A 24,919-nucleotide genomic window follows, 5' to 3' on the forward strand; every position below is an offset into this window, starting at 1 on the left:
CCATGCACTTTTCACATTGACTTGGATTCACAATCAATTAAACTTTAATGATTCCTGTTGGGTAAACTGGGTCAGCAAATGAAGAGATACAGCAAAGAGAATGAATACTGTCCAAACATGAAAGGGGAAAGGGCTAAAAAGAAGGGACATATGGCCTACAAATGTGCAAAATTTCAAATATTTTTAGCTATGATGATACATTTAATAAGCAGAAATATTTATGTGAAGAATACTTGGATTCAAAATACAGCACAGTTTCTTCTCGTTGGGGTGAGACGTTATGATAAAAGGACAGTCTCATCTCACCATGTTGCTGTCAACAGTTTCATAAAAGAAAAGGTAGAATTGTTGGGGCTCTGGCTTCCAGTGTGGACATGATCACATTCCATCTCAGAGCAAATTCAAAGTCACAGAAGGAAGTTATAGCGAAGTCAGTGAGAACACGTCGATGGACGCCAGTGAACCTGTCAAACGTGTCGGGATTGAATCTGGTTCCAGATGACAAGAATTGCTTGAACACACCTGTTGACGTCACCCCAGCAGCACTCCCAGTTTGCCTGGTGAACCTCCCCACGCGCGTCAACCTTCCTGTCCCCAGTTTGATCAGAAGTCCATTGAGAAACCCAGCATTTGCAGTTGTTAGCTTGTTATCCCGGCCATAGGCCTGAAAAATCATCACTTCATACTCGGTTCAATTTGGCGCCATGATGTCATTATCGCAGCATCATTTTGATCCGTTAATTACGAAGAAATCACAGGTTGGTGATGTAATGACCCTGATGCGACCACTGTGATGATGTCATGACGCAGACCGCTAGTACAACAAGAGGAATGTTTCTCGTCCTCTACATACCCGTTCGTGTCCATCTCCCCGCCGCCCTCCTCGTCATAGGTGACCAGCTGCTCATGGATCTCCCCGCTGTTCTTCATATTGGCCAGAGAATCCTTCTGGTAGCGTTTCTTCATCACAAAGAGGATCACAATGACTGAAGGAGACAGCAGGGCGGTTAGAGCCTCGTACGTTCCCCCGGAACCTCAGAAAACTCATGGTGCTCCAGTTGTATTTTTTGCCAGATTACATTCCCCTGACGGTGTGACCCCTGCCAGCAGTGCTGGCGGACACACACTCGCGTAGTTTTAGATGTGTGCACGTCTGACGAGAGTAAAACACATGACCACGAAGATCAAAAATTCACTGCTGCTGAGACCTCAAGTTATCAGTGGGAGGACGAGTGGGGTTAAAGTACCAGACATCCTTGGAAACCAGGACCCAACCAGGAAAATGAAGAACCAAAACGAGTCTATTCAGGTGGATGTAAAGTAAAAAGAACGAATGTTACGTGTCTCCTCTGGTGGAGAAATGAGAGAGAAATGAAAGGCTTTCATGGCAGAACACAAACACAGACGGCTTGTTTTTGCTGGACCAAAATTTCTTTAAAAACAGGAGAGAAAATGAGGCCAGGAAAACCGAAACTGAATAAGAATGAGGGCAGGAAACAAGTGAGGAAAGTAGAGCGCTAACAAGGGAGTGAGAGTGAGAACAGAGTCAGAATGAAGGAGGGGAAAATGAGCAGCGGCTGGTTTAAGGTGTCTGCAACGTTTGCCTCCAGCATGAAAACCTCATGAATTTACTTAGACGAACAGACACCAGAGGAGAGGGAGAGAGAGAGAGAGAGAGACGAGAGGGTGGATAAATAAAGAAGGAGAGGACGGGGTGATGGAGGATGAGAGAGAAAGGAAAGAAAATGAAGACATAAACAATTGAAGAACCCAGACGATAAATCTGTGGGGGGCAGTGGAGATTTTCACTTCCTGTTTCAGTCAGTCGGCGTTGGTCTCAAACCAAAACCACAAACTTCTCCCGACAGGCAGAGCCGACGTCTACGTGTAGCTTTGTCTACACACCAACAAATCCACCAATAACAGAGAAGCAGGAGCTCTGAAGAACAACTTTAGAGAAGAATGAATAATTGATTCAGTAAATAAATGCACAAAGACGAGAACAGTCGAGAGGTGCGGCGGCCGACGGGCGCTCACTCAGCTCACGTTCATTTCTAAATGATATGGCACTGATTTTACTGCATCAGAGGAAACTCAACCCTTTCGCTGAAACTAAACTCTCCTGGTGCGAGTGTCCAGGAGCAGGCTGGCAGTCGCGGTCTCACTAGAAAGCTGTTGGAGTCTTGTCGCCCCCTTTGTTGTCGTCTTGTGTCTTTCACGTGTATTGTTGTTATTTTTTGGGGAATCAGAATAAGAATCTGTAGAATAGATCTGTGGTCACTCAGCTCTCCGGCTCTGAATCCCAACCACAACAACAGTGGGTGGAAGGATGTCTATTTTTGCTCCTTATAATCCTGAGTGTGTTCTGGCTCAGGACCCTTCGTTACTCTAGAGGAAGGTGGTGGATTGGAGCAGAACTGGTGTTCAGTCACATTTGGGGACAAAAACAAATGGATGTGTGGGACAGCTTGAAAGACATCGGTGCTGAACTTCATCAGCAGTTTCTCCGCTGAGATAAATTCCTCGTGAGGATCTCAGTGAGCGCTCGCCACCCAACCTCTTCGTCATGTGGAGGGATGTCCGCCTACCTTGGGAGGTTTTGAAAAACTTTGTTTGAAATGTCAGCCCGTTTTGCCGCCACAGAGAGCGGTGCTCATGACCCCCCGTGATGCGGGAGGATGGAGGTCGTGTGCTCAGGATGTGGTGGTCAGAAGTCAGGAAAGTAAAAGTTCGACTCAAATTATGAAGCTCTTTTCTACCTGCTCAAGGACATTTCCGTACGGACGGTGTCCTGGGGGAGCCCTCATGTTCGCGGACATCCACGCTACCTTCTGACCCATACCACTTAAAGACATTGTCCAAGTGCCTGACAAAGTTTTCTTGCCTCTGCTCTGTTTGAGCTGAAGAGAGGAGGACTGAGGACAAGGAAGGAGGGAGGACGTGGACGAAACGGGAGACGATAGGAAGAGAGGAGACAGACGAGGAGGAGGAGGAGGATACGTTTGACTTTAGATTAGGCCTGGAGCCTCGGTCCCGATATGAACCTCATCCTCCCTCCGTGGATGGGCAGCATTAGCGGCGCCTTTGAGTGGAGGGCGAGTGGGACTAATTTAAGTTTGCATGGGAAAGCAACAGATTAATCTTTTACAACACATGCTCGCGGTTTAATAAGCTCGGCAGATATCAGACTTAGAGGGACAAGATGAGGAAAAAAGACGACGCCCTCTCTTTGTAGAAAAACGACTGAGAAAAATTCCTTTTCGTGTGTCAAACCCAACGTCTTGTGAGAAAATGCGGGAGTGAATGGAGAGCACAGCAAATTGCTTCCAGGACTGGCAGATAATGACAAGTGCATTAAATAGTTAATCTGGCCTGTGTTGGGGGTTTGATAAAGGGGGAGAGAGTGGAGGAGAGGGAGACGGAGAGAGCCGGAGGGAACGACAGAGAGGAGGAAGAAATGGCGCTGATAGTGACGGCGTGTATTAATAGTTAATAGTATGGATGTTTGCTGGCTGTTTGATAAGCAGACGGCACCTAAAGAGCTGATAAACTCTCCTCATTACAGCTTCCATTCTTCTGCTGCCTTTCCCACAATCCTCCTCGGCCTCCTGTAACCTCGTTCTGTCGTGCTGTCGATCTGCTTCCACCTCAGTTCTCCGTCTCACTCACATCTCGCCGCTTCTCGTATCTCCGTCTAGATGGAACTTCTCTCCATCTGTCCCTCCGCCTCCTTCCCTCTTTATCTTTAAGTACTTCTTTCTATCGTTCTTCTCGTCCCGCATCTGTCTTGTTTAGCCAACTATCTCCGGAATGCCTCTCATCCAACGTGACAAGTGTCTCGTTTTCCCCAGAAAAGATGGAGTGGGGGGGTGGGGGTGAAGGTATCAAAGAGAATACTGAGCTCACAACCGCGGGCGTTATTTCCACATCCGCTGCTGCATTATTCATTAAACCAACAACACCAGGAGGGAACAGTTTGCCACAAACTGCAGACCTTATTAATCGCAGAGAGAAGACGAGTAGACGCGCTCTCATGTCGAGTCACTCAGCGTCTGTTGTCGATGGTGCGTTCAACCAAGTCTTGGACACTGCTGACACCTAGCAAGACTTAGAATGGCGAGCTGCCCGCTCATAGTCACCAAAACGTGTTTCTCTACTGCTGTAAACACCCGGCATCTGATTAACGTTCATGTCTAGGGGTTAATATAGCCGTGACCCCAGGTGACCCCAGGTGACCCCAGGTGACCAGGAGCAAAGAAAATAATCTTTAAATACAATTCAAAAATCCTCCGACTTCACTTCCTACGATGACACGATTTACACAGATTTCATCGATCCAAAGGCGTGTCATCAGGAGCTGTCACTATATGGCTCCTCCCCCTCGTGCATGTGTCGTTGTCCATATCTAGGGCCACACCTGCAGTCCATGAGGACGTCTTTCACCTGCGTCAAAAGGCCCTTCTGTTTAATGTTAGGGACTTTCACGCTCGATGATGAGGTCATCACCTTCTTCTCCTCCTCCGTGAACATGGCTGCTCGACAGCATGTCTCTTAGAGGAATTAATCACTGAAGAGGAGGACAGGACAGAAAATGAAAGCCAGGAAAATGGCGTACCCAGGATGGTGAGGATGCAGAGGAGGATGGCGATCAGGACATGAACGCTTACTCCCATCTTCTGAGCGACAGTTTTGCACTTCGTAGGAATCCGCCGGGCGTCACAGCGGCAAACCTGCAGCAGGACAGAGTTGGTGGGACCACCTTCTTGCCTTCAGTGCATCAGCGTACTTACTGTGAACGTCTGCTAGGAATTCTCCCGAAAGAACCCTTGAATATTCATGACTCAGTGACTCTCATGTCACAGTGCATGTAAATTGTGAGGAAATTGTTAAGAAATCTGATGCCAAGACCTCTTTTTTATACACTTTGAATTCTTCTTGGACTAAACTAGTTGCCTCTGAACCAGGAGAACCCATTCGGTTCGAAGGGAACAGTCACGTGCTGTCATTTACACCAAAAGTGTCTTCAGCTCCTGTCCTACTCACAACTGGACATCTTGAGCTTTCAAAGATATTTTTCCCATGTTGTCAAGAGCCAGCCAGTTGGCTCAAGCTAAAGGCAGCTTTAAAACACATGCCAGCACTGAACAGGAAGTGTTCTAGTTAGGATCTCCAATCAAAGTGTTGGTGGATCCCTGATCTTCCGACTGGATCAAGGAGACCCGGGTTATACCAGGTAACCTGGAGACAACGTTATAACGTTAGCGAACAGACGTTTCTGGACAGTTTAGTCGCTGTTAGCATCAGTCTCCATTAGCTGCAAGCTAAATATACGTGGCTGGTTCTTCCTGGATTTTGGAATCACTGAGAAGCAACAAAGGAGGGAAAAAAACGTTAGTGAGCTGAATACTCGTATTTGTGAGTACTTGGACGGTAAAATACACTTTTGGGTGATGTATTTTGGGTCACATGATATCAAGTCCTGCTTTCCTATTGCCTTCAGGAGAGTTCATCTCCAGAAGTCTGAATGTCCACAGGACCAGATGCTCATGTTGTCTCGACTCATCACTTTGCAGCATCATTCATGTTGTTCTTGTCTGGACCAGATCGTTCGCCACTGCTCTCTCTTTTATCTCATTGTTTATCTCGTCGTATACTTTGTCAGTTTTTGAGACCATTTCATTGCTCTTCTCTTAGGCTGTGCAGCATATTGAATGACCTCTGTCTGTCTAAGATGAGGATTTTTATAAATAAACTTGTCTCACTGCATTTATTTAACATTGCCTGAGCTAAATGTAGGCTACACACACACACACACACACACACACACACACACACACACAAAACCAAGGACCTTGATTGCCAGTTTGGTGACGCTGGTCTGGACGGGCCGTCCTCCATCGCTGATGCTCACGTCCACGCTGTAATCCCTGGGGTCATCCAGGCTGAATGGTCCCTGTTTCACCAGGACGTCTGCTGTGTTGTCTTAACAAGGGGACACACACACACACACACACACACACACACACACACACACACACACACACACACACACACACACATTGATGAGTGGAGACAATATTACAATCAACTTAACTTATAATGTAGAGACATGACAGCAGGACAAAAGTCCCTCCATGAGGGCGGACAAATGGTTGGTGATTATCTGCTGGTTTAGGATTTGAGTAATTCAGGATTAGAGATAATGGCTAGGCCTTAAAAACCTGTAACCATGGCAACGTACATGGGTCTGAAATAAATATATAAACATAACGTCTCTTTTTTTTGAAAAAACAAACACACAATAATAGTATTTGAATGTAATCTTGTAAACTGGAGGAAAGTCAACTTTCCAAAATAGGAGCAGAGACAAATATTTACACGATATCAGGAAACCCACAATAAAAATGTTACATGATATGAAGATGATTTGAGTTCAGGATAGAAAAAAGATAGATAAGTTAAAAACCCTTTAATTGAGAGGCTGTCCTGCTGTCACTTTGGGGTTTATTAGGGTTTGTAAAGGATTTACGGGGTTTAAATGTCTGTTGGTGAGTTGAAGCAACAAACCTGTGTCTCAGGGTCATGGACAGCGTCAGACCTGATCTTTATGATTTAAGACACAATCTTAAACAGGGCAAAACACTTCACATGGAAGATCTAGAAGTTCTTTGCCTGTTGTGGTTTTTATTTCATGTTTCTATCTGCTGCAGAGGTGAAGAGGTAAAGGTTCAACAGACATAAATAAAAGAGAGTTTACAAAAAGGCCAGAAGTTTGCCTCCGTGATTCTGCTGTAAATGCGTTGCATGGCTCGTATCCGTTTTAACAGTTTCCTGGAGAAGAACCCTCTCTGCACACGCAGGTAGAAACAGAAACGGTCCCTCGTCCAAAAACACTCCAAAGTTCCAGAAGCAGCAAGAGAACAAAGACTCGCTGAGCAAACCAGAACAATATCCCCTCGTCGTCCGGGCCAACAGCCCCGCCATTCGTCAAACGCAGCAGGCAGACTTCCTGCTGGGGGGTTAAGAGGAATTTGAGCGCAAACAATAGCAGGAAGACTCTTGTGTTCAGAGTTTACCTCGACATTCCTGCACAAAGAAACAGCTCTGCTGCCACAAAAATCTCAGGATTCACACAATCATTCTGACCAATGAGGGACACGGTGATGAACACACATTCATCACCCTCACCACCAAACCTTCATCAAGAGGAAAAAACAAAAACCTCAGTGAGGTCTGTTTGAGCCCCCCTCCCCCCGGTCTGCACCATACTGTGAGTATATTTAATCTCAGAACTCTTATTTTGAAACTCTTCTGCCAACATGGAAAACCTTTTGGATGTTTTGTAATATAAACTGTCACACAAATGTAAAAATCGCGCTGTGGGTCCTAAAGGTCAACTTCAGTGTGACATCATCATGTCTTCTGGCCTGGATTCAGTGCCACCTCAGTCCCGCCTCGAGGGAAGAATCAACGTCTAGTTCTTAAAAAGTCCTCTACATCAGGATGTTGTCGCTGGACCAGTTAGCGCAGGCTCACAGCCGCCAGGCGCGAGTCCTATTTGATCTTTTAATGAGCGCCGTCACGGTTCCTCCAACCTGGGATCAGGTCTGCTCTCGATTGTCTTCTAGACAGCGAGGGTGTGTGGGAGGACGTGACGAAGCCTTAACTCACTAAATAAAAGATGAGACCAGCTTCTGTCCTCCCTTCACTTCATCTCTCCGTCTGTCTTGCTCCGCCATCGTTTGAATCCAAGTCTTTCACTTCTCTGTGGATTGTCACGCTATCCTCCAATGTTCCTCATTCTTTTGCTCTGAATCTCATTAGTTCCTCTATTTCCTTGCTGTTGTCTGGCTGCAGCGAGTGGCGAGGAGCCGCCTGGTCGGAGCGCCGCAGCCCCGAGTGTCTGGAGCCGGCAATGAAACCAGCTCGATTTACAGAGGGGGTCACATTCATATTTCAACAGGCTTCACTTCGCAGCTCCTGTTGATAACGAGTGTAAACTATGTTGGTGTGTTAAGTGGTGTGAGGTGGAGGGCAGCGTCCTGGGGGGAGAACCCCGCTTCACACCCACGGCTGCCACTTATCAAACCAGCATCAGCCTCCTCGCATCCTCACGCCTTCCTCTTCCACTGTTTCTCCCTCCTCTTTCTTGGAAAAGCCTCAGCTGAGCATCTTCTGGTTCTTCTTATGAGACAAATTCCTCCTTTTTTGTTTGTGCAGCATTTTAATGGAGGAATGTCTGCGGCCTCCTTCACGCCCTTCTCTCAGCAGAGCTGGCGTTCGCTGTCCACCGCTGTGGTCACGTCTCAGTCCTGTAGCAGTGAAGGGGCAGGAGGCGTTGGCTGAACCCTCTCAGCCACACCAGCGCTGCTCATTCACAGCCTGAACCCTGAACATCACAGCCGGGTCAGAACCAGAACAGGACACTGATGGACATCGTGATACCTTTACTGTCCACCAGCAGTCACTCAGTCACTCGCTGTCATAACGTTGCTGCCTGGACTTTCATTCGTCAACCCTGGCTTCTAACACGGAACCATCAATGTAGGCAGGGAGAACTCCGCTGGTCTCCGTTCTCAAGTCTCACAGAGGGAATCTGTGGTTATTTACACCAACCAAAAGGTTCTATTTCATGGCTTTCACCTGAACTGGAGTGCGACCATCGCGTCTCTCTGCTGTCATGGTCATTGATTCAGGTTATCCGTCCTCCTCCCCCTCTTACTTTGTCTCCAGTTTGTTCTCCTTTCCATTTCCTCCCTTTCGCCGTCTTCTGCCCTCAGTGTCTCTCTTTGTTTCACCAGTTTTCCTGACCCTCGTGCCATCTTCTCATCCCATTTTTGAGCCTGGTTACTCCTGTATTTCCATATCTATCCGTCTTTATTCATCTCAACAGTCTCAATGCATTTCAGAATCACCCATCTGTCCCCCACCTCCTTCCATCCTCTCCTCCAAATCGGCCTCATCTGTCTTTCCGTTTGCTCTCCTCCGTCTTCCTCCAGTCCAGCATGTCGAAGCCTCCAGGCGCCAGCACACAGGAAATAGATGAGGCCATGTTTTTCTCTGTTTATCTTTCTCGCCGCATGTTTCAAGTTTCGCTTAAATTAAAAAGTAAGGCTTCACCTGAATCTTTCATGCGACTACCTAAGGCTTTCATCTATTCCTACTTTTAATATTTGATTAGAACAGTTGCTCACTCTTTCCTTGGGCTTTCATGTGGTACAAAGATACCAGGTGATCAAGCACGCTTCTACTTTTGCCATTTGTGTCCTATGCTGAATAACCCAGGTAGATTTGTGTCTGACGTAACAGAGCGCCGATGTTCGAGTCGCCCCTCCACATCCATGTCACACTTGTTTGTTTTGTATTCACTCTGTCACCAGGACAGAGAATTAAACTTTAACAGTCAGTTGAAACTCCAGATTCCTGCCCCTAAGCGCGGTGTAAAAGAACAACTCATGGCATTTTATAAACTGAACCACCTAAAACAACATTCTTCTCATCTCACCAAATCAAGATTTTCCAAATTATGATCCTCTTCATCTGCATCTTTTGTCTTTATCACATCAAAATGTTCTTTTCTTCATGACTGTAGATTGGGATCAAATACCTGTAAATCACTACCAAGCATTTTTTGTGTTAATAGCAGATTTTAGCATGCTAACAAGTAGGGATGCACCGATTGCGTGGCCAGGGAACCAGAATCAGCACAACAAACGAACCCAAAGAGACCCGGAGCAGAGCTCAGAGCCAAGAACCAGCCTGCAGCCTCTCCTGCTTCTGCTCCATCACAGACATTCAGACACAGCTGACACGCGGCAAACGCAATTCAAAAAGAACCACAACAGCACAAATCAATGTATTTCTTCAGAAATTCATAGCTGGTTCACTGATGTTGTTGAAAAAATGTTCCATGAACAAAAATCCGTGCTAGATGCAATGTTTCCAAATGCTCTTGACCCAGTGGAACCTGAATGTGTTTGCTAAGGACCAGGAAGAGCTGTCCTCCTGGAGCAGCTTCTCATTAGTTTGAATATTTGCTCCAGTCAGCATTCTCGTTCCATGCTGACTCTCTAAACTCCTTGTCTGCTCAGGAGAACCAAAGAACGCTTGAGAAGTAAATTCAATTCAACTTTCAGCAACAAAACACAGCCCTGCATGTGGAATGAAGTTTTCTCCAGGCAGTTGAGAGCAAGGAGCGAGGAAGTGTGACTCGGCACACAGACACTTACTGCCGTAGTCTTTGATGGAGAAGTTGGAGCTGGGGTTGGCCAGGCTGAAGCTGAAGGAGGCTGGCAGGTCATCCTCATCTGTGGCTTGCAGCGTCCCAATCACCTGGAGACGGATGAGCAAAACCGGTCACTACACTCGGTCAGAAATGGGCCCATTTACCAAAATGCAGTTGCAATCAAATGTTTCCAGGATCCTGTTTAGAAGCATTTATAGCACTGGATGCTTGGAGACAAATAACAACTACACAACAAGTCCCTCTTGAAGTGTTGAGTTGAGCCTCTTGGTCTCGGGAGTTCACTTTGTGTTTTGGTGAGGTTTCTCCTCTCACTCGTTGGCAGCTTGCTTGTTCCTGTACAGCATCACAGCCGCTGCTTGTATCCTGAAGATGCAGGCTGATAAAATGACGGAGAGCTCAGCCTCAGTGAATATGGGTCTTACTGTCTTTGCGGCATCATTCTCACAGACGAAGATCTCGTCCACAGCCAGTTCAGGTTTATTGTCATTGACGTCCTGTACGTTAATGCTCACTTTCACAAAGGCCTCCAGACCTGCAGAGAAGAGAGACAGACACGTGATGAACTGAGGCAACCCAGAATTCGACTTTAAATCTTCCATTTTCTTTGCTCAATCGACACATTTTAAATTGATTTTTATAGGATATATCAGAAGGTCCTGGAGCATCAGCTGTCCATTTTTTAAATTTTAAGTCGGACTCTTAAATCTGTTCTGCAGCTTTTCTTTTCATTTTCATCTTAAAGGTCATGTAAAGACGTGACAGTGATTTGCCGTGACATCGTTGATGCAACAGAGGTCATTCGACAAAGGGTTTCTATTTGGGAGCTGTTTGCTTTGCAGGAGCGTTTTGTCACATTAAAGCAGCTTTTATTGTACAACAGTGACGCTCATCTTGACATTCCTCATTTGATAAATGCGCTGGGTCTCTTTAATGCCTCATGAGCTGACATTTAGAAACTATCTTTAGTATAATAGTCTATAGCACCGCCCTTGTCAGGCTCAGGGGATGTTTGTGTTCCTTAAACATGGTGACAAACCACTAAAATAGATCTTTGGATTTCATTCTCTGTTGCTCTAAAAATACAGAGTTTGGTTTGGAAGCTGCACACCAACAAAGAGCTGCTAATGTGATTTTCCTGCTGACGCTCTCCTGCCTGTGTGGGTCGACCAGGTGTTGCAGCAGCATGTTAAATCTGTAAAAATCCTTGTTAACGCTTTGCCTGCCAGCGTTTGAACATCTTCACTCATGTTGTGTTCCACGATTATGAAAAAAGTGAACATACCAGAAGGGGGGGGGGGGGGTGTAATAGTCTGACAGGATCAGAACTGCAGTAGTGGGACGTACCATTGGGCTCCTCTTGAGCTTTAACCTGAAACATGTGTGTGGCTTCCAGCTCTCTGTCCAGCGTCCTGGAGGTGGCCAGCTGACCAGTGATGGGGTTGATGGTGATGGGACAGTCCTTGTCTAAGATGGAGTAACTGGCCAGAGGGGGGGGGCACGTTATTGCAGCAGCTGTTACTAACCACACTTGTTCTGGTTATGAGCGTCATACCGGAGGCTCTTGTTGGCTCTGTCGGGATCTTTCGCTGTGATTTTTCCGATGTTGCTCACGAGCTGTTCTTCCACCACCATGAAAGAGTAGATGGGCTGGGAGAACACCGGCGGCTCGTCAACATCCAGCACCTTGATGTTCACCTGTCGGGATAAATGCATTCAACACCTGTTGGTCAGGAGCTAGAACTCGAGAGCGTTGTGGTGCAGGCACATCAACTCTGTTCAGATGCCAGAGGAATGAATCCAGAACCTTCAGACCACCTCACTTTGCGATAAGCGGTGTCACCTGTCATCAGGGACCCGCTCCCAGGGACCCAAGCTCTCAGATGGATGACACTTACGCGGGCCGAGGTGACAGCGCTGCCCTCGTTGTCAGCAGGAAAACGCAGGTTTTGCAGGTTTTCTTGCACCTGGACGATGAACGTGTATCTGTTGTTTGTCTCGTAGTCCAGTGCCTGGTGACCCCAGAGAGAAACTGATGATTAGATCAGGATTAGATGAAACACCCAGCGCAGAGCTTCGCCAATAAGATAATGAAGGTTCAGCACAGAGGTCAACAAAGGAACAGATGACGTGTCTTCGCCCTGTATAGAGATCTAGAACGGTGACGCGGCGTCTGGAAAGTCCAGCACCAAGTCTTGGGTTTCTGACATTTCCCTGTGTGCTTGTGTTCAGGTAGCTTTTACCCCAGGTGTGAAAAGGAATTCGATGTCAGGGGAAACACACAACATGTCCAACATGTTCGTATGGCAATTCTTCATCTGACACACTTTCATGTTCACAAATATTTCCAGCTCGATAGTTTCCTCCTGGATTAGAACGCCATGTATTTGCCTTCTTTATCTGAGGCCGGCCCACCACAGGTGCAGGAATATTCTGTTAACGGGATTATTCGTGGTAACAAGGATGGTTGCAGGGTTTCAAAGGCAGGCGTAAACAGCTTAGCAGGAATAAGACCTTCACCACTGTGTGGCCGATAGCCGGCTTACTGTGTAAACACAGCCGGCGAGGAAGATGAGCTGAGGGGCGAGCGGAGCCGGGGGATGATTGTGATGGAATGAGCTTCATTTCCCGGCCGGCGTGGGCACCGGCGTGCTGGTTTCATTAGGAAACATTCCAGCTCTCTGATGTCCTAAATTCTTTATCTGTGAGGTAAAGCTGCAAGCAAAACCAGGAGGGACCGTGACTTTTGGATTTTACATTTGTAGAGTACATCAATAACAAATGTCATATTCATCTGGTGACACACTTGAGTGAGGGCTCTGTGGTCGTCATCTCTGTCTCGGAGATGTTGGTAATGCCGGGACGGTGGATGTTAAGGTGACGCTATTTTCATGCTTGTGTAAAATCTCTCTGGATAAAAGCGTCACCTAAATACCTCAAATGTCATCAAGTTTATTGTTCTGGTTGACAAGAGACGCTCGGAAACTGGAGGATCTCAACCCTGAAAACATGGGCTATCACAGGACTCACGTCCTGCTTCTGTTTGTACTTTTCAAATACATGAATAAAGGCAATCCAAGTTTAGACAAAAAGAATGGAAAAAAGGATGTCAGGGGTTTTACATATTGAGGTTTATAAATAATTTTAATATTTTATCCATTTATTTGTTGCCTTGTAAAGTCTCAGCTCCCTCTTTTTGGAGGTGTTCAAATAGCCATGAGATTTGTGTCCACACAAGAATAAATCGTTGAAATATCAGGTTGTAAATGATGATCAATCCCGAATGCAAAGCTGGTTCACGGGAAAACTGGTTACCAAAGACAGGTCTTGATACTGCGTGTGATAATTGTGAGGACATGAATGAAAGAGGGAGACGTTTGTGCCACTTTCTGCAAGGACTTCCTCGTCGTACCTGTTTGAGCATGAGGTTGCCGTCGCTGTTATTATTCAGTTCAACAAAGAACATTTGGCTATTCTCCTTTTGGACGGTGAAGATGGGCTTTTTGTTCTGGGGTTCATCTCTGTCCTCCAGCGTCAGAGAACCAATCTGCTGGTTCAACTTGTGGTCCTCTGCAACCTGCAGCTCAAACGTTGCTGGTGAAACAAACACCAGGAGTTTGCGTCTGTTATTCTGAAAGGCCCAGTCATTGTTCTCCAACATGTTGCATGTAAAAAGATGGACTGGAATGCCTGAGCTGCTTACGTCTGGTGAAAGAGGCGATGTTGTCGTTGATGTCGGTGACGTTGATGGTGACGGAGGTGGTACACGTGCTGCCCGAGTCCATTCCTCTCATGTCCTGAGCTTTGACCACGACCACATACTGACTCTTGGCCTCGCGATCCAGGGTGTTGATCTTGCAGCTAATCATACCTGCAGGCAGAAAGGACTCATAATCATGCACAAGTCTAACTTAATAATTAATAAAACCTTGTTAGACATTAGAGTGTAAGGCGTACCTGAGATACTGTCGATTTCAAATGCAGAGATGTCTCCGTCCTGGGTCAAGGAGTACCTGAGCTCCCCGTTAGCCGTGGTGGGGTCGTCGGCATCAGTTGCTCTCACGTTGATAACTTCAGTTCCTATCATATCAATGACAATATCAGGTGTATAGCACCGCTTTGTAGAGACTATCGAGAACTGAATCTACATTACAAAGTGCATCTGAAGTCTAAAAATCAGGAGGAGGCACTTTGGAGGGGGAATGTTACATCTCAGTCTAACTGTGACATCTCAGAATTTACTCGTTCTGTTACGTGTGAATGGTTTCATGAGTTTCTAGCAGCGAGCAGGGAACATTTGCGAACAATTAAACCATGTCAAACAGTTGCAGAACATCTTAAGATTCTTTTCCAAAGAATTTTCTTAAAAGGTTTACTGAAGCAAAAAACGCTGTGACATCATTGAACGTGTGATGAACCAACACTCTCACATCATTCCACACTTGTTTACATGTTTTTACTGAAGAACATCAAGTACTTCAGTTTATAGACTTCCAATAAACAAAATCTTGAATAAAAAAATTCTCCAAACATTTTAGAACAAAATTGTAGCTTAGCCTCAAACACATGTTGAAGATCGTACAGGCGACACAGGAAATCCAAGATAGCTGACTTCCTGTCCGACAAAGTCTCTTCAGTAAAGGTTAAATATGTTCTCTCCTAAAAAGACAGTCAAGCAAGCTTCGTCCCGACGATGGCACCCATCCATTGGTTGGCTCGTTCTTTTGCCAGCACCCTGGGTGGTCCAAAGGGGTGGAACGGATCAGACCCCTGTCTGCTAAGTGGTCTTGTTGCCCCCCTCAGTGACTGTGCTGTAGGAGTTCTCACCTATGGTTGACCTCTCCATGATGCAGCTGTTGTACATTCTGGGGAAAACGGGCCTGTTGTCGTTGATATCTGTCACATGGACGACGAAGTCTCCTGAGTCCTCCACCAGCTTGTTGTTGCCGTCGTACATCCTGGCGGTCAGACGGTATGATTTCTTCTCCTCCCTGTCCAGGGATTTGCTGATGAACAGGTCACCTTTGTGGTCCACCGTGAAGATGCTGTTGGCTCCTTCTCCTTCGATCTTGAACTTCTTCACCTCCACTTGATGACTAGACTTCAGCTGGAGAACAGAAGAACACACAGCAGTCAGGACTCAGGTACCTTATGTGACTTTGGGAATGGGAAGTTCTCTGGCAACAACGTTCAAACCGAGAGGGAACGACACAAGCACACATTTGCATTGCTGTTCGATAAAGAAAGATGAGAACGTGGTGGAACCTTTGTGATGTTTCTAATGAGACGTCCATCAGTGATCCAGCACTTCACTCCAAACAAGATATGAATATATGCCACATATCAGACAGAAACATTCTGTTTGAGTGATATTCTGACCGCTGCTCACAGACTTCCCGTCAGATTCCGACTGCCTCAGCGGCAGGCCTCCATAGTCCTCTGATCAGGGTTCTCTGGATGTTCTAGATTATTTATAGATAAAGGAACTGAGCTTTTAAGGTTGTTGCTCTTTAGCTGTGGAACTCTCTCCTTCACCCTCATGTAACTCGTATTTATTTATATCATTTATTTCTATTCTTATTGTGTTTGTCGTTTTCAGTGTGCAGTTGTTCATGTTCTGTTTGCTGTCGTTGGAAAGAAAACATAATTGATGACTCGCAGTTAAGTCATCAAACAAGTCATGACGTTGGCAGCAGACAAGTGGAAAGTTTCAGGTGAACACCTTGTTACCTTGTTCCTCGTTTTCTAAATGCTTTTACAGGAAGTTGTGCCGTGCTTCGACACGTGAGGAGTTGATTGACATGTAACATTTGGGGGCGGAGCTACAAAATGTCAGCCATTTGCCAATATTGTATTTTCTGAAATCACAAAAATCAAATGTGGGTGTGGCCAGTCTCAAGGATGTAGTTTGAGGGTGTTTGTCAAAGTCTGGATAGATTGTTAATGGTTATCAGCTATGATGACATCATAACATTGCCAACACGCTGGCACTGAATCAGAACTTGAGACCAGCGTTGTGAGAACGAGTATTGGTTGCTGAAGAAGCCGAGAGGAGGAGCAATGGAGCAGTAGGGTTCTTCTACTGCATGCAGAAAAACTTGGACATTTAAGTTCTAACCTGGAGATTCTTGACATTGTCGTTGGAGGGGAAAAATGCAACATTGCATAAATAAAATAGCGGTTGAGTTCCAGCTACTGTTCCTCTCAGTAGGAGCTTTCACTGCACAAATACAGAGACCAGAACAGCACCAACAACCCTGTTCACCGTTATCTTCTCAGCCTGGCGTGAGTTCAGTTCATTTCTCTTAAATTGGAGCTTGTGTTTTTCTCCACAAGTCGTGTTGAAGGCAGCATTATTATCAGGATTTAAAACTGTTATGCTACGCTAAAGGTAGCAGGAGGTGGCCTGGACGTACCTGTCCTATCTTGTAGGGAATGGGCGCAGGCTTCTCCTCCTCCACGTAGAGAGAGTTCCAGATCCACTCTCTCTTCTGCCTGAACAGGACGGGATGCGACTCCTTCTTTACGATCTCTGACTTCACATGTAGAAGGTCTTGAGAAATGGCGGGGGAGCTGGCCGAGGCCACAATAGAGGCCATGAGCCCCGCGGCTGTCCACAGCTGAAGCAAAGCCATGATCTGGGACAGGAGAGGAGGAAGAGGAAGGACGGGAATAAGACATGTGAGAATGAACGGCGGGATATGATGATGAGGGGTGGGGGGGCACAGATGGAGAGAGAGGATCCCACATTAAAACCACTTATCAGCTGTGGCCAGACGCCCTCGCTGTGCCAGGCTGACAGACTCAGAGCGGAGGCCAAGGGCTCTCCATCCCCTCTCAGCTCGAGGTCTAGCTATCAACAAGGACCAGGACTCTTAAACCTCCTCAGCCTGGGACCCAAATGAAACATTTAGCCCCTCATCAGGGGAGCAGGCTGAGAGTGTATCACTACCGTGGTCATGAGGGGATCTATTAAACATAGGCCGGTGACCCAGTTTGGGTCCTGACCCGCTGGTGCAGCACAAGAGAGACCGAGACAGACAGGAGTTGACATTAAAACCACTTAGGATGTCTGTCTTTATCAATCGTCAGAGGCTGAAGAACTGTTTGACATCTCGAGTCTCCCATTAATACAGCAAGAGTCCTCCAAGGTGTCCTGACAGCTCCTACATATACAATTATCGTCTTGTTTACAGACAGAGAGAAGGAATCACAGGTACAACTACTTCCACACTGTCCATGTTCTCTTCTTTATCGTTCAATTGAATATCAACACTTCTGTCTCCAGATATTCATGGATTTATGCTCACAAGTGTTTAAACACAAGAAATCTGATCAAAATTCACTCTGAGGAATAAATGTAGTTTGGTTGGAGTTCTTCCAGTACGATCGCTTATTTTGCTCTCTGGTGAAGACATCTTTTCCAGTACCTGAGTAATTTATATCAATTACTGTGTAAATATAGTTTTAAAGGACATAGTGGGCGTCATGGCTCAGAGGTAGAGTGGCTGTCTAGCAACCGAAGGTTCGCTGGTTCAATCCCCACTTCCCCCAGTGACCCTGTCCAAGTGTCCTTGAGCAAGATACTGAACCCCTGACTGCTCCTGATGAGCAGGTTGGTGCCTTGCACTGCTGTCTCCTTGGTTTTGTTCCTGAATTCCTGGTTTGAATCTCAGGTCTTTAGTTTGCACCTGATTTTATTCTTTTGGCGACAGTCACCTCCATCGAACGCGACCATTTCAAAATCTGCTTCTTTTATCAGGAAACTCTCTTAATTTCTGTCACAAACAAGGAGAGATCAGCCAGAAATAACCTGAATTATGTCAAGAAATTAATCAGAAAATTATCCCTCCCTCCATCCGTCCCTTTATGTTCACCCTCTTCTCCAGTTAAGGGTGGTGGGGGTGGAGCCTATCCCAGCAGCCTTCCCCCTGGACAGGTCACCAGTCCATGGCAGGGCCAACACATAGAGACAGACAACCATTGGCTCTCCCAGCCACGCCTACGGTCAATTTAGAGTCTGGATTAACCTGGTCCCTCTTGATGTCTTTGGACTGTGGAGGAAGCTGGAGTACCAGAGAGAACCCAGCAGGAACAGGGAGAACATGGAGACTCACCCAGAAAGACCCCGTGCTGCAGCCGGGGCTCCACCCACAACCTTCTTGATGGGGGGTCACAGTGAGGACCACTGCTCCACCCACAACCTTCTTGCTGGGGGCCACAGGGAGGACCACTGCTCCACCGGGCCATCTCCTAAAATGATATCTTTTTAATTTATAAAATGATATCTTTCTGTAAATGTTGGTTACTTATGGTTAAACTAATGGCCTCTTGATACTTTTGGTGAGTGGTTTAATTTTTTCCTTTTTGAGGAGCCCAGGGACCCCTGGAGGTGCTGGATCTGCTTTAAGACCCCTTGTGGCTGAGTTTGTCGTGATGTCACATAGATTCAGTGATATAAGTCATCTCAAGGTTTTTTTCACATTTCATTGTACTTTTACGTCAGAGCTGTGTTCTGTTGTTCTTCAAAGTCTGTCGGTGTCCATATTCGTTTCCAGTCAGATTTGATTTGGATGTAACACACGTCAGCAGCATCCTCCTGCGAGTGGATGACGAGGGTCTCAACATGGAGGGCGGCAGAACAAACACCGGGTTATCTGTCTTTGTAGGTGATGATGTCATCTGGCAGGAGACTTTGTTGGATTGGCCAGAACAAACACGAGTCAGCACACATTCCTGAACATGAAGCTCTTCTGAAACCCGAACTAAAGGCATGTTAGGCAAAATGTTTGTCTATGTCGAAAAAGTCTGCAGTGGTGGAAGGCAGGAGAGGCTGCAGGCTGCTTCTGGGCCCTGAGCTCTGCCTGCTAGCTTTAGCCGCTTGCCTTTGTTAGCCTCCTCCAGCTGGGCCGATGGAGGTTGAAGGGTCTGATCAGCTTTGCTGGTCCTTGTTGCTCCCTCATGCTTTATTTTGGACTGACATGTTGAACAGACTGCAAGCTTCATAGCCACATTTCTCACAGTGAAGAACTTCCATACTGGACCCAGAATATCACCGGGCTCAGCTGCCCTGGTTCCATCTGTGACGCCCATCACGTCGGTCCTCCACAGCTTCAACCTCCAGCTGCCGCCGGCTTTGTTAACCTGCTCAGATTCTGCTGGTTTGGTGGTCGTCTCTTGGTTCATGTGTTTGTATCGCCTGCATGTGGAGTCTGTGTTTATATCGAGTCCTGATCAGGTCAGTTTTTGTGATCGACAGCCTGCACATGGTGTTTTATTTTGAAAATCGACCAGATTTTTGGCATTCGTGTGGAGATTTCCTGTCTGGCTCGAGCTGCTACGTGCGGATTGATGTGTCTTCTGTAGAAGTAGACTCACTGCTACTCCTGGTGAAGCAGCACGCCACTGCACGAGAAACCCATGACACTGACCGTCTGTTTACCGCTCAGGCTGGGCGTGCTGAAAACTGCTCGATTCTGGTTCCTGGCCAGGCAATCGGGTAAGGGTGGATACATCCTGTGAGGAGAGGATAGAGGAACGGCGAACCATCTCTCTCTGGTTTCATCCCACCTGCGTCAAACTGTTTCATATCACATGACTCCACTGGATCTCCTGTCTCCTATGCTGAGGATACAGGGAGAGTCGCTGCTCCTTCAGTAGCGATCACGCTGCTCAAACATCACGGTCCCTGGAGGTCACACCACCGCTGGATGGTACATTCAGGTGTCCACCTGGGCTCAGGATATGGACCAGGACTCTTCTTGGGCCTTAAATCAGGCTGATATGATTTTCCCTGGGCTGAAGAGATGAAGGCGTTCACACATACGCACCATCTGTAGTTCTGCTCCCCCTCTCCCAGCATGTCTCAGGTGTACCTTGACATGGCTTTCTGATGACCTTCCAGCCCAGATGAAAGGTCCGGAGCCTGCAGGCACGCAACTCACGGTCGGACCAATTAATGTAGGAGGTCAGTTGGAAGACGAGGAACAACCCTCCAGGGGTGAGTTCGGTTCCTGGGACCCTGGAGCTGCCTCAGCTAATGTGACTGTCAGTGTTAGCTGCACAGCAGCTAACTAGCTAGCAATGCTACTCTATCTGTCCTGGACAATGATCCATCAGCAAAACATGTAAACCACCTTGGTACTAGTCTCTCCATCATCACATTGCTTCGGGTAGGCTTAGGCGTGACATTGAGTCCCGGTCCGGCCCAGTTCACCTGGAGGTTGCTGAGTTGTTTCAACTGGAAGCCGTTAGCCACTACATTAGCATCAAGTAGGCCTAAAGGCCTTAGGAGAGGCAGAGCAGCCAGATGACATCAGAGGGAAATATTTTCTCCATCAAATATGATTCATTTTGACCCAGATAATAAAGTTATGTTTTTGTTCAGTAACCAGTGAGGCCCCGCCCCTGAGGCCTTACACTCACATGAACTCTTGGTAGCTGAGAATGATTGACAGGGGGATGTCATGATCTTATTATTTGAAAATAGTTCTGGCTTCCCTGCGCATGCCTGATATTTTGCTTTACTGGACCATATAAAGACCAGTTATGGACACGTGTGTGTCAGTCAGACTCTGTGGGTGCTACTGAACTGAAGACATGACCTGAAAAGTCTAAAAAGGTGTTCTTTTCATTTCAGCTGTGGGGACAGTGTGTGTTACATCACACACCCCTGATATTCTCTGTGTCCAACATTAGAGACTAAATGGTCTCGAGGGACCAGTAAATTTCAACGTTTCAGCTGTCAGATCGTCTGCTTTCAGGGATCTGACTGATAAAAGATGTTTCACCATCTTGCGTCAGTATTTGCTGCCCTCCAGACACGTTTAGCACCAACAGAATCAAACATTTAAACGGTGTTAAAGCAACACAAACAGCATCAAACTTTCCTCCGCTCTCTTCTGACTTGTTGTCAGTCTGTCGCCACCATCTTCCCCCCACTGGGCTCTATCTAATAACGCAGAAATGCCAGGGACTAATCTTCAAAACATTGGAGTCTATATGTGCTGAGCCCATATCTCAGCGCAGCCCCGCGCCGTCCCAGCGGACAGATTACTGCGTCTTATTGTCTTGCAGCCATTAGCAGCAGCGAGGGAGAACCAGAGATTATGATGAAGGGATTATAGAGGCACAAAGTCTTCTTCCTCTAATGGCCTAATCTCGTATTGTGCTGACCTCCGCTGACCTCTTCACACGGCTCGCCATAAATCAGCTCAAACAAAGACTCTGCAGTGAGTTTGGGCCTTCAGTTCACATCCTTTTGTTGGCGTTCCATTTTTCTCTCTTGTGTTTTTTAAGCTTTGTTTGGTTTTTATTTCTCAGTGTTAAATTAAGTAGATATTTAATATCTTTACTGAATGCACAAAGAGCCTCTGAATGGTGCGGTGAATGGATGTCTGGTCCGTTGCACCAACTCCCAGTCAGCAACTGGAGTGAGCATTTGATGTAAGGAGGCTCTGCCTTGGTTGATGGTGCTTCAGCACCAGCAGGAGCCAAAGGGCAGGAATGCCTGAGGAACACGCCTCTCCTCACGCCTTTTGAATGTCCAGATTGCCTCTCTTCTTTATTTCACCCTATTATTCTTGTTCATGTGCATCTGTTTGTTTTTTTTACACATTTGAAATTCAAGATAATGTAAAGCTGCCGCCAACCTCCTCGTCTCTCCATGAACTCGTCATGATGGGTTTTTACAGCCCTGTTCGTCTCGTCTTTCCTGGTGACGTTCCCTCTTTCCTTGGAGATGCAGGGATGCGGGACCTTTTTCCTTCTGTCCCGTCCTTTTTGATCATTCTCAGATTTTCTAGTTGCGCTCGGCTGAACCACTGACACTCTGATCTCTTTCACAAAGCAAGCTTGATCACCTGAAAGGCTTCACCAATTTACAGCAATCGCGTGATCCACCAGTTGGAGACAATGATCAAGTCGTGAACTTTGAACTGTGTACGGCGTGTCTTCGAAGGACTTCATGAGTCAGCATCGTCATCGCTGACCAGAGCTCAGCCCTCCTTCGTCATCGCCAGTCACCCGACACACGTCAGCGTCCTCCGACTGGTTTGTTTTCCCTAAAAGGTCATTTTTTCAAGGCTTTTTCTTTTTTAAAGGCCGATGCCTTTCTTCCTCCCTTTTATCGGTAACCGGAAGTGTAAACACAAGGCCTCCTGGGGAATATGTAGCCGCGTTAATGACAGCTCATCATGACCGAGCGGACACGCCCTTCCTGCCATTCAGCTGCTCGCCATCAATCTTCCTCAGGATTCTAGCTGGTCGCTCCCTCTTGAAGAGCTTCCCTCCAGCAGGCTGCAGGGTTAACTCCCGCTGAGGGTGAACTCTGTGTCCTCACCAAAGAACTTTTCAGAAATTATACTGGAGTAAATCCTCACACTGTAAAGTCTCACAGGCCCCTTGGGCTTGGACGTAATGTTTTCCTGAAGATGTCCTGACAACAACTCGGATCGAGTCTAGTAAGTCAAGTTCTAGTCTCTGTGGATCAAAACTTCAACAGAAATGCAAAGTAGATCCATGTACCCACGATGGTGTCATTGTACTAAAACATGACGGTCTTGTGTGATCAACGTTATTGGGTGAAAGGAAGCAAAAGTGCGTGCTGCCTCTTCAAAAGCGTCCTGTCGCAAAGCCACGCCTGGAGGTGGAGTAGACAGACAGTAAACCACCAGTCCCGCTCAGTCAGTGCTCAGGTCATGGAGTACTGGAAGTACAAAATACACACTGAGTACTCAATGTTGTATTACTTCACCCCCAAAGAATTTTTCAAAATCTTATTTTATGAGTTATGTACTCTGCCACTGTACCAATGTACTAATACTATATCTTTATAAGCAGTATACTTCAAAATGTACTTTCATGATCTCAAAATTAAACAACTGGTAAACTAGTAGTACACACTTGTAGTGCAAATTAGAACGTCTACAAAAATCAGGGGTTGTACTTAAAGTTTCTGTGTTATACTTAGAATCATACTTTCAGAAACTCAGTGTAGTTTCATGGAAGTGCGACTGCAGCAGCACTTTCTTCCTCTGCAAACAACAGACAGACAGCACGACTTCTGAGCAGCAAAGAACAAGTACACGTACACGTGTACTTGTGTACATACACATACTTATACACTTGTGTGTGTGTGTGTGTGTGCGTGTGTGTTGATATATATGCGGAATAAATACTTTGAGTGAAGTTATTAAGACCTGAATCTTATCATCTTCAAATAACAACTTTTGCAACAAAAAAATGGACATTTGTGGACACAAATTTAACCAAAATCAAAGTGATTCATGACACAAGAAGCTGGTATCTTTGCGTCCATCCGTCCTGACACGTACTACTTCATAATGAACCCCTCGTGTACTGTGTCCCAGAATGGTTGATAATGGTACACTGATAGTACCTGCTCCAGACAGAATACTAGGAAATGTACCTCTGCTCTTTCACACCGAGCCGATGGCTTCTTCTATGTCTTCCCGTCTCTGTCAGTCCACATTCCTCTGCCTCTTTCTCTCCCATTCTTTCCGTCTTTCTCTCCCCTCATAAATTTTTCTTGCTCGTCCTGGTTAAATCTCTCCGGGTGGAGACGGCGTCTATTTCTGGCGGCTGTCTATCATCCCTCCATTTCCTTTTCTCACCTTTTCTTCGTCACCTCTTTCCTGCTCATCCCTCTCCGCTTCACCTTAAAAGCAGATTGAGTGCCTCGCGAGACGCCGACGAGGAAACAAAGTTTAAAACTTCAACCTCAGTTTACTTTTCCATGTAATGAGATCAAAGTCAGCTGGATGCACGTTGCTACCTGTCCTTTCCTTTCTCCAACTTCAGAGTTGTGTTCATGATTTCCACCATAATTTATGATCAAGGCATCTTTTGAAGGAATGAAGAGAAAATACGGGCCTGGACAATCTGTAATTACATCTGTTGGTGTCTGCAGGCGAGCGAGCGGGGGAGCGAGTGATACCGTTGTCATTCTGCAGGAGTTTCTCTGATTGGCAGGTCTGACCTACTTTCACTCCACCGACGAGTTGGCTAAACCGGATCACTACCAAGGGGCCGGTGAAGCGAACGCCGGAGTGTCGTGTTGTTCCTCGGGTTTACAGGCATAAATTAATTAGTTTGGTTCTTCACGATCAGTTAGTGATGGAACAGTTTTTGCCCCTCGGTGATGGACACTAGAGGGCGATGTCGTTGCTTCTGCATTTGAGACTCCAGATGTTTCAGGAGGTCTACAAAAACCCTCCAAATCATGAAGAAACCAGAGAACGAGTCAAGGGGATTTACACACCTGGACTAGAAAATGTCCAAGTCAAGGGGGTCATGTTGACCTGCGGGGGGTCTGGAGCCCTAACCTTTTTATCTACGTGCTGCAAGAACCAGCAAAACACCCAAACTTTGACAAACTCTCTGAGTCTGTCAGTCCAATTGTATGAAACCTTAGCAGGGATAATCAATGAACCCTCATGAAAAAGTTATGAAAAGAATTCACATACTGAAAAACATCTGGAAGTCAGAACCAAATTAACATCTGTAAATTTTAATAAAATGATGGTGCTTCATCTCAAACTTGCAGTTGCATTTGAGCCATGGTTTTTTGTGCCAATTCAGAAACTGTCATGATTCTTTTTGTGGAGGTTGTGATTATTTGTCCAGGCAACTCAGCGAGGGGACGGTCGGATCGTC

The 24,919-nt window shown here is 46.4% G+C and overlaps 1 protein-coding gene and 1 long non-coding RNA gene across 4 annotated transcripts in view; one reads left to right on the forward strand and one right to left on the reverse strand.

The window, feature by feature from the left end:
• The window catches only part of LOC147247067 (uncharacterized), a 39,242-nt gene that overhangs the window by 12,260 nt on the left and 2,063 nt on the right, over positions 1-24,919 (forward strand). Inside the window, exons 3-4 of one of the 2 annotated variants that reach the window (XR_015109433.1) lie at positions 15,243-15,387; positions 15,843-16,128. The exons of the other annotated variant lie outside the window; for it this stretch is intronic. This is a non-coding gene — a long non-coding RNA (uncharacterized LOC147247067). Of the gene's footprint in view, positions 1-15,242; positions 15,388-15,842; positions 16,129-24,919 lie in introns of those variants that run through there. 2 annotated transcript variants of the gene reach the window in all.
• cdh5 (cadherin 5) overlaps positions 1-24,919 on the reverse strand; it is a 34,797-nt gene that overhangs the window by 6,093 nt on the left and 3,785 nt on the right. For both annotated transcript variants that reach the window (XM_086180470.1, XM_086180471.1), the window contains exons 2-14: positions 16,660-16,881; positions 15,071-15,350; positions 14,201-14,323; positions 13,947-14,114; positions 13,656-13,837; positions 12,142-12,255; positions 11,799-11,941; positions 11,591-11,724; positions 10,669-10,778; positions 10,230-10,332; positions 5,852-5,982; positions 4,616-4,730; positions 854-986 (exon numbers count right to left, since the gene is read on the reverse strand). In XM_086180470.1, coding sequence (XP_086036596.1) covers positions 854-986; positions 4,616-4,730; positions 5,852-5,982; positions 10,230-10,332; positions 10,669-10,778; positions 11,591-11,724; positions 11,799-11,941; positions 12,142-12,255; positions 13,656-13,837; positions 13,947-14,114; positions 14,201-14,323; positions 15,071-15,350; positions 16,660-16,878 — 1,955 coding nt within the window. In that variant the 5' untranslated portion in view covers positions 16,879-16,881. The remainder of the gene's footprint in view (positions 1-853; positions 987-4,615; positions 4,731-5,851; positions 5,983-10,229; positions 10,333-10,668; positions 10,779-11,590; positions 11,725-11,798; positions 11,942-12,141; positions 12,256-13,655; positions 13,838-13,946; positions 14,115-14,200; positions 14,324-15,070; positions 15,351-16,659; positions 16,882-24,919) is intronic.

The sequence above is a fragment of the Aulostomus chinensis genome, chromosome 16 (assembly GCF_037954235.1).
Source record: "Aulostomus chinensis isolate RoL2024-O1b breed Wild chromosome 16, RoL_Achi_v1.0, whole genome shotgun sequence".
NCBI classification, from domain to species: domain Eukaryota; kingdom Metazoa; phylum Chordata; class Actinopteri; order Syngnathiformes; family Aulostomidae; genus Aulostomus; species Aulostomus chinensis.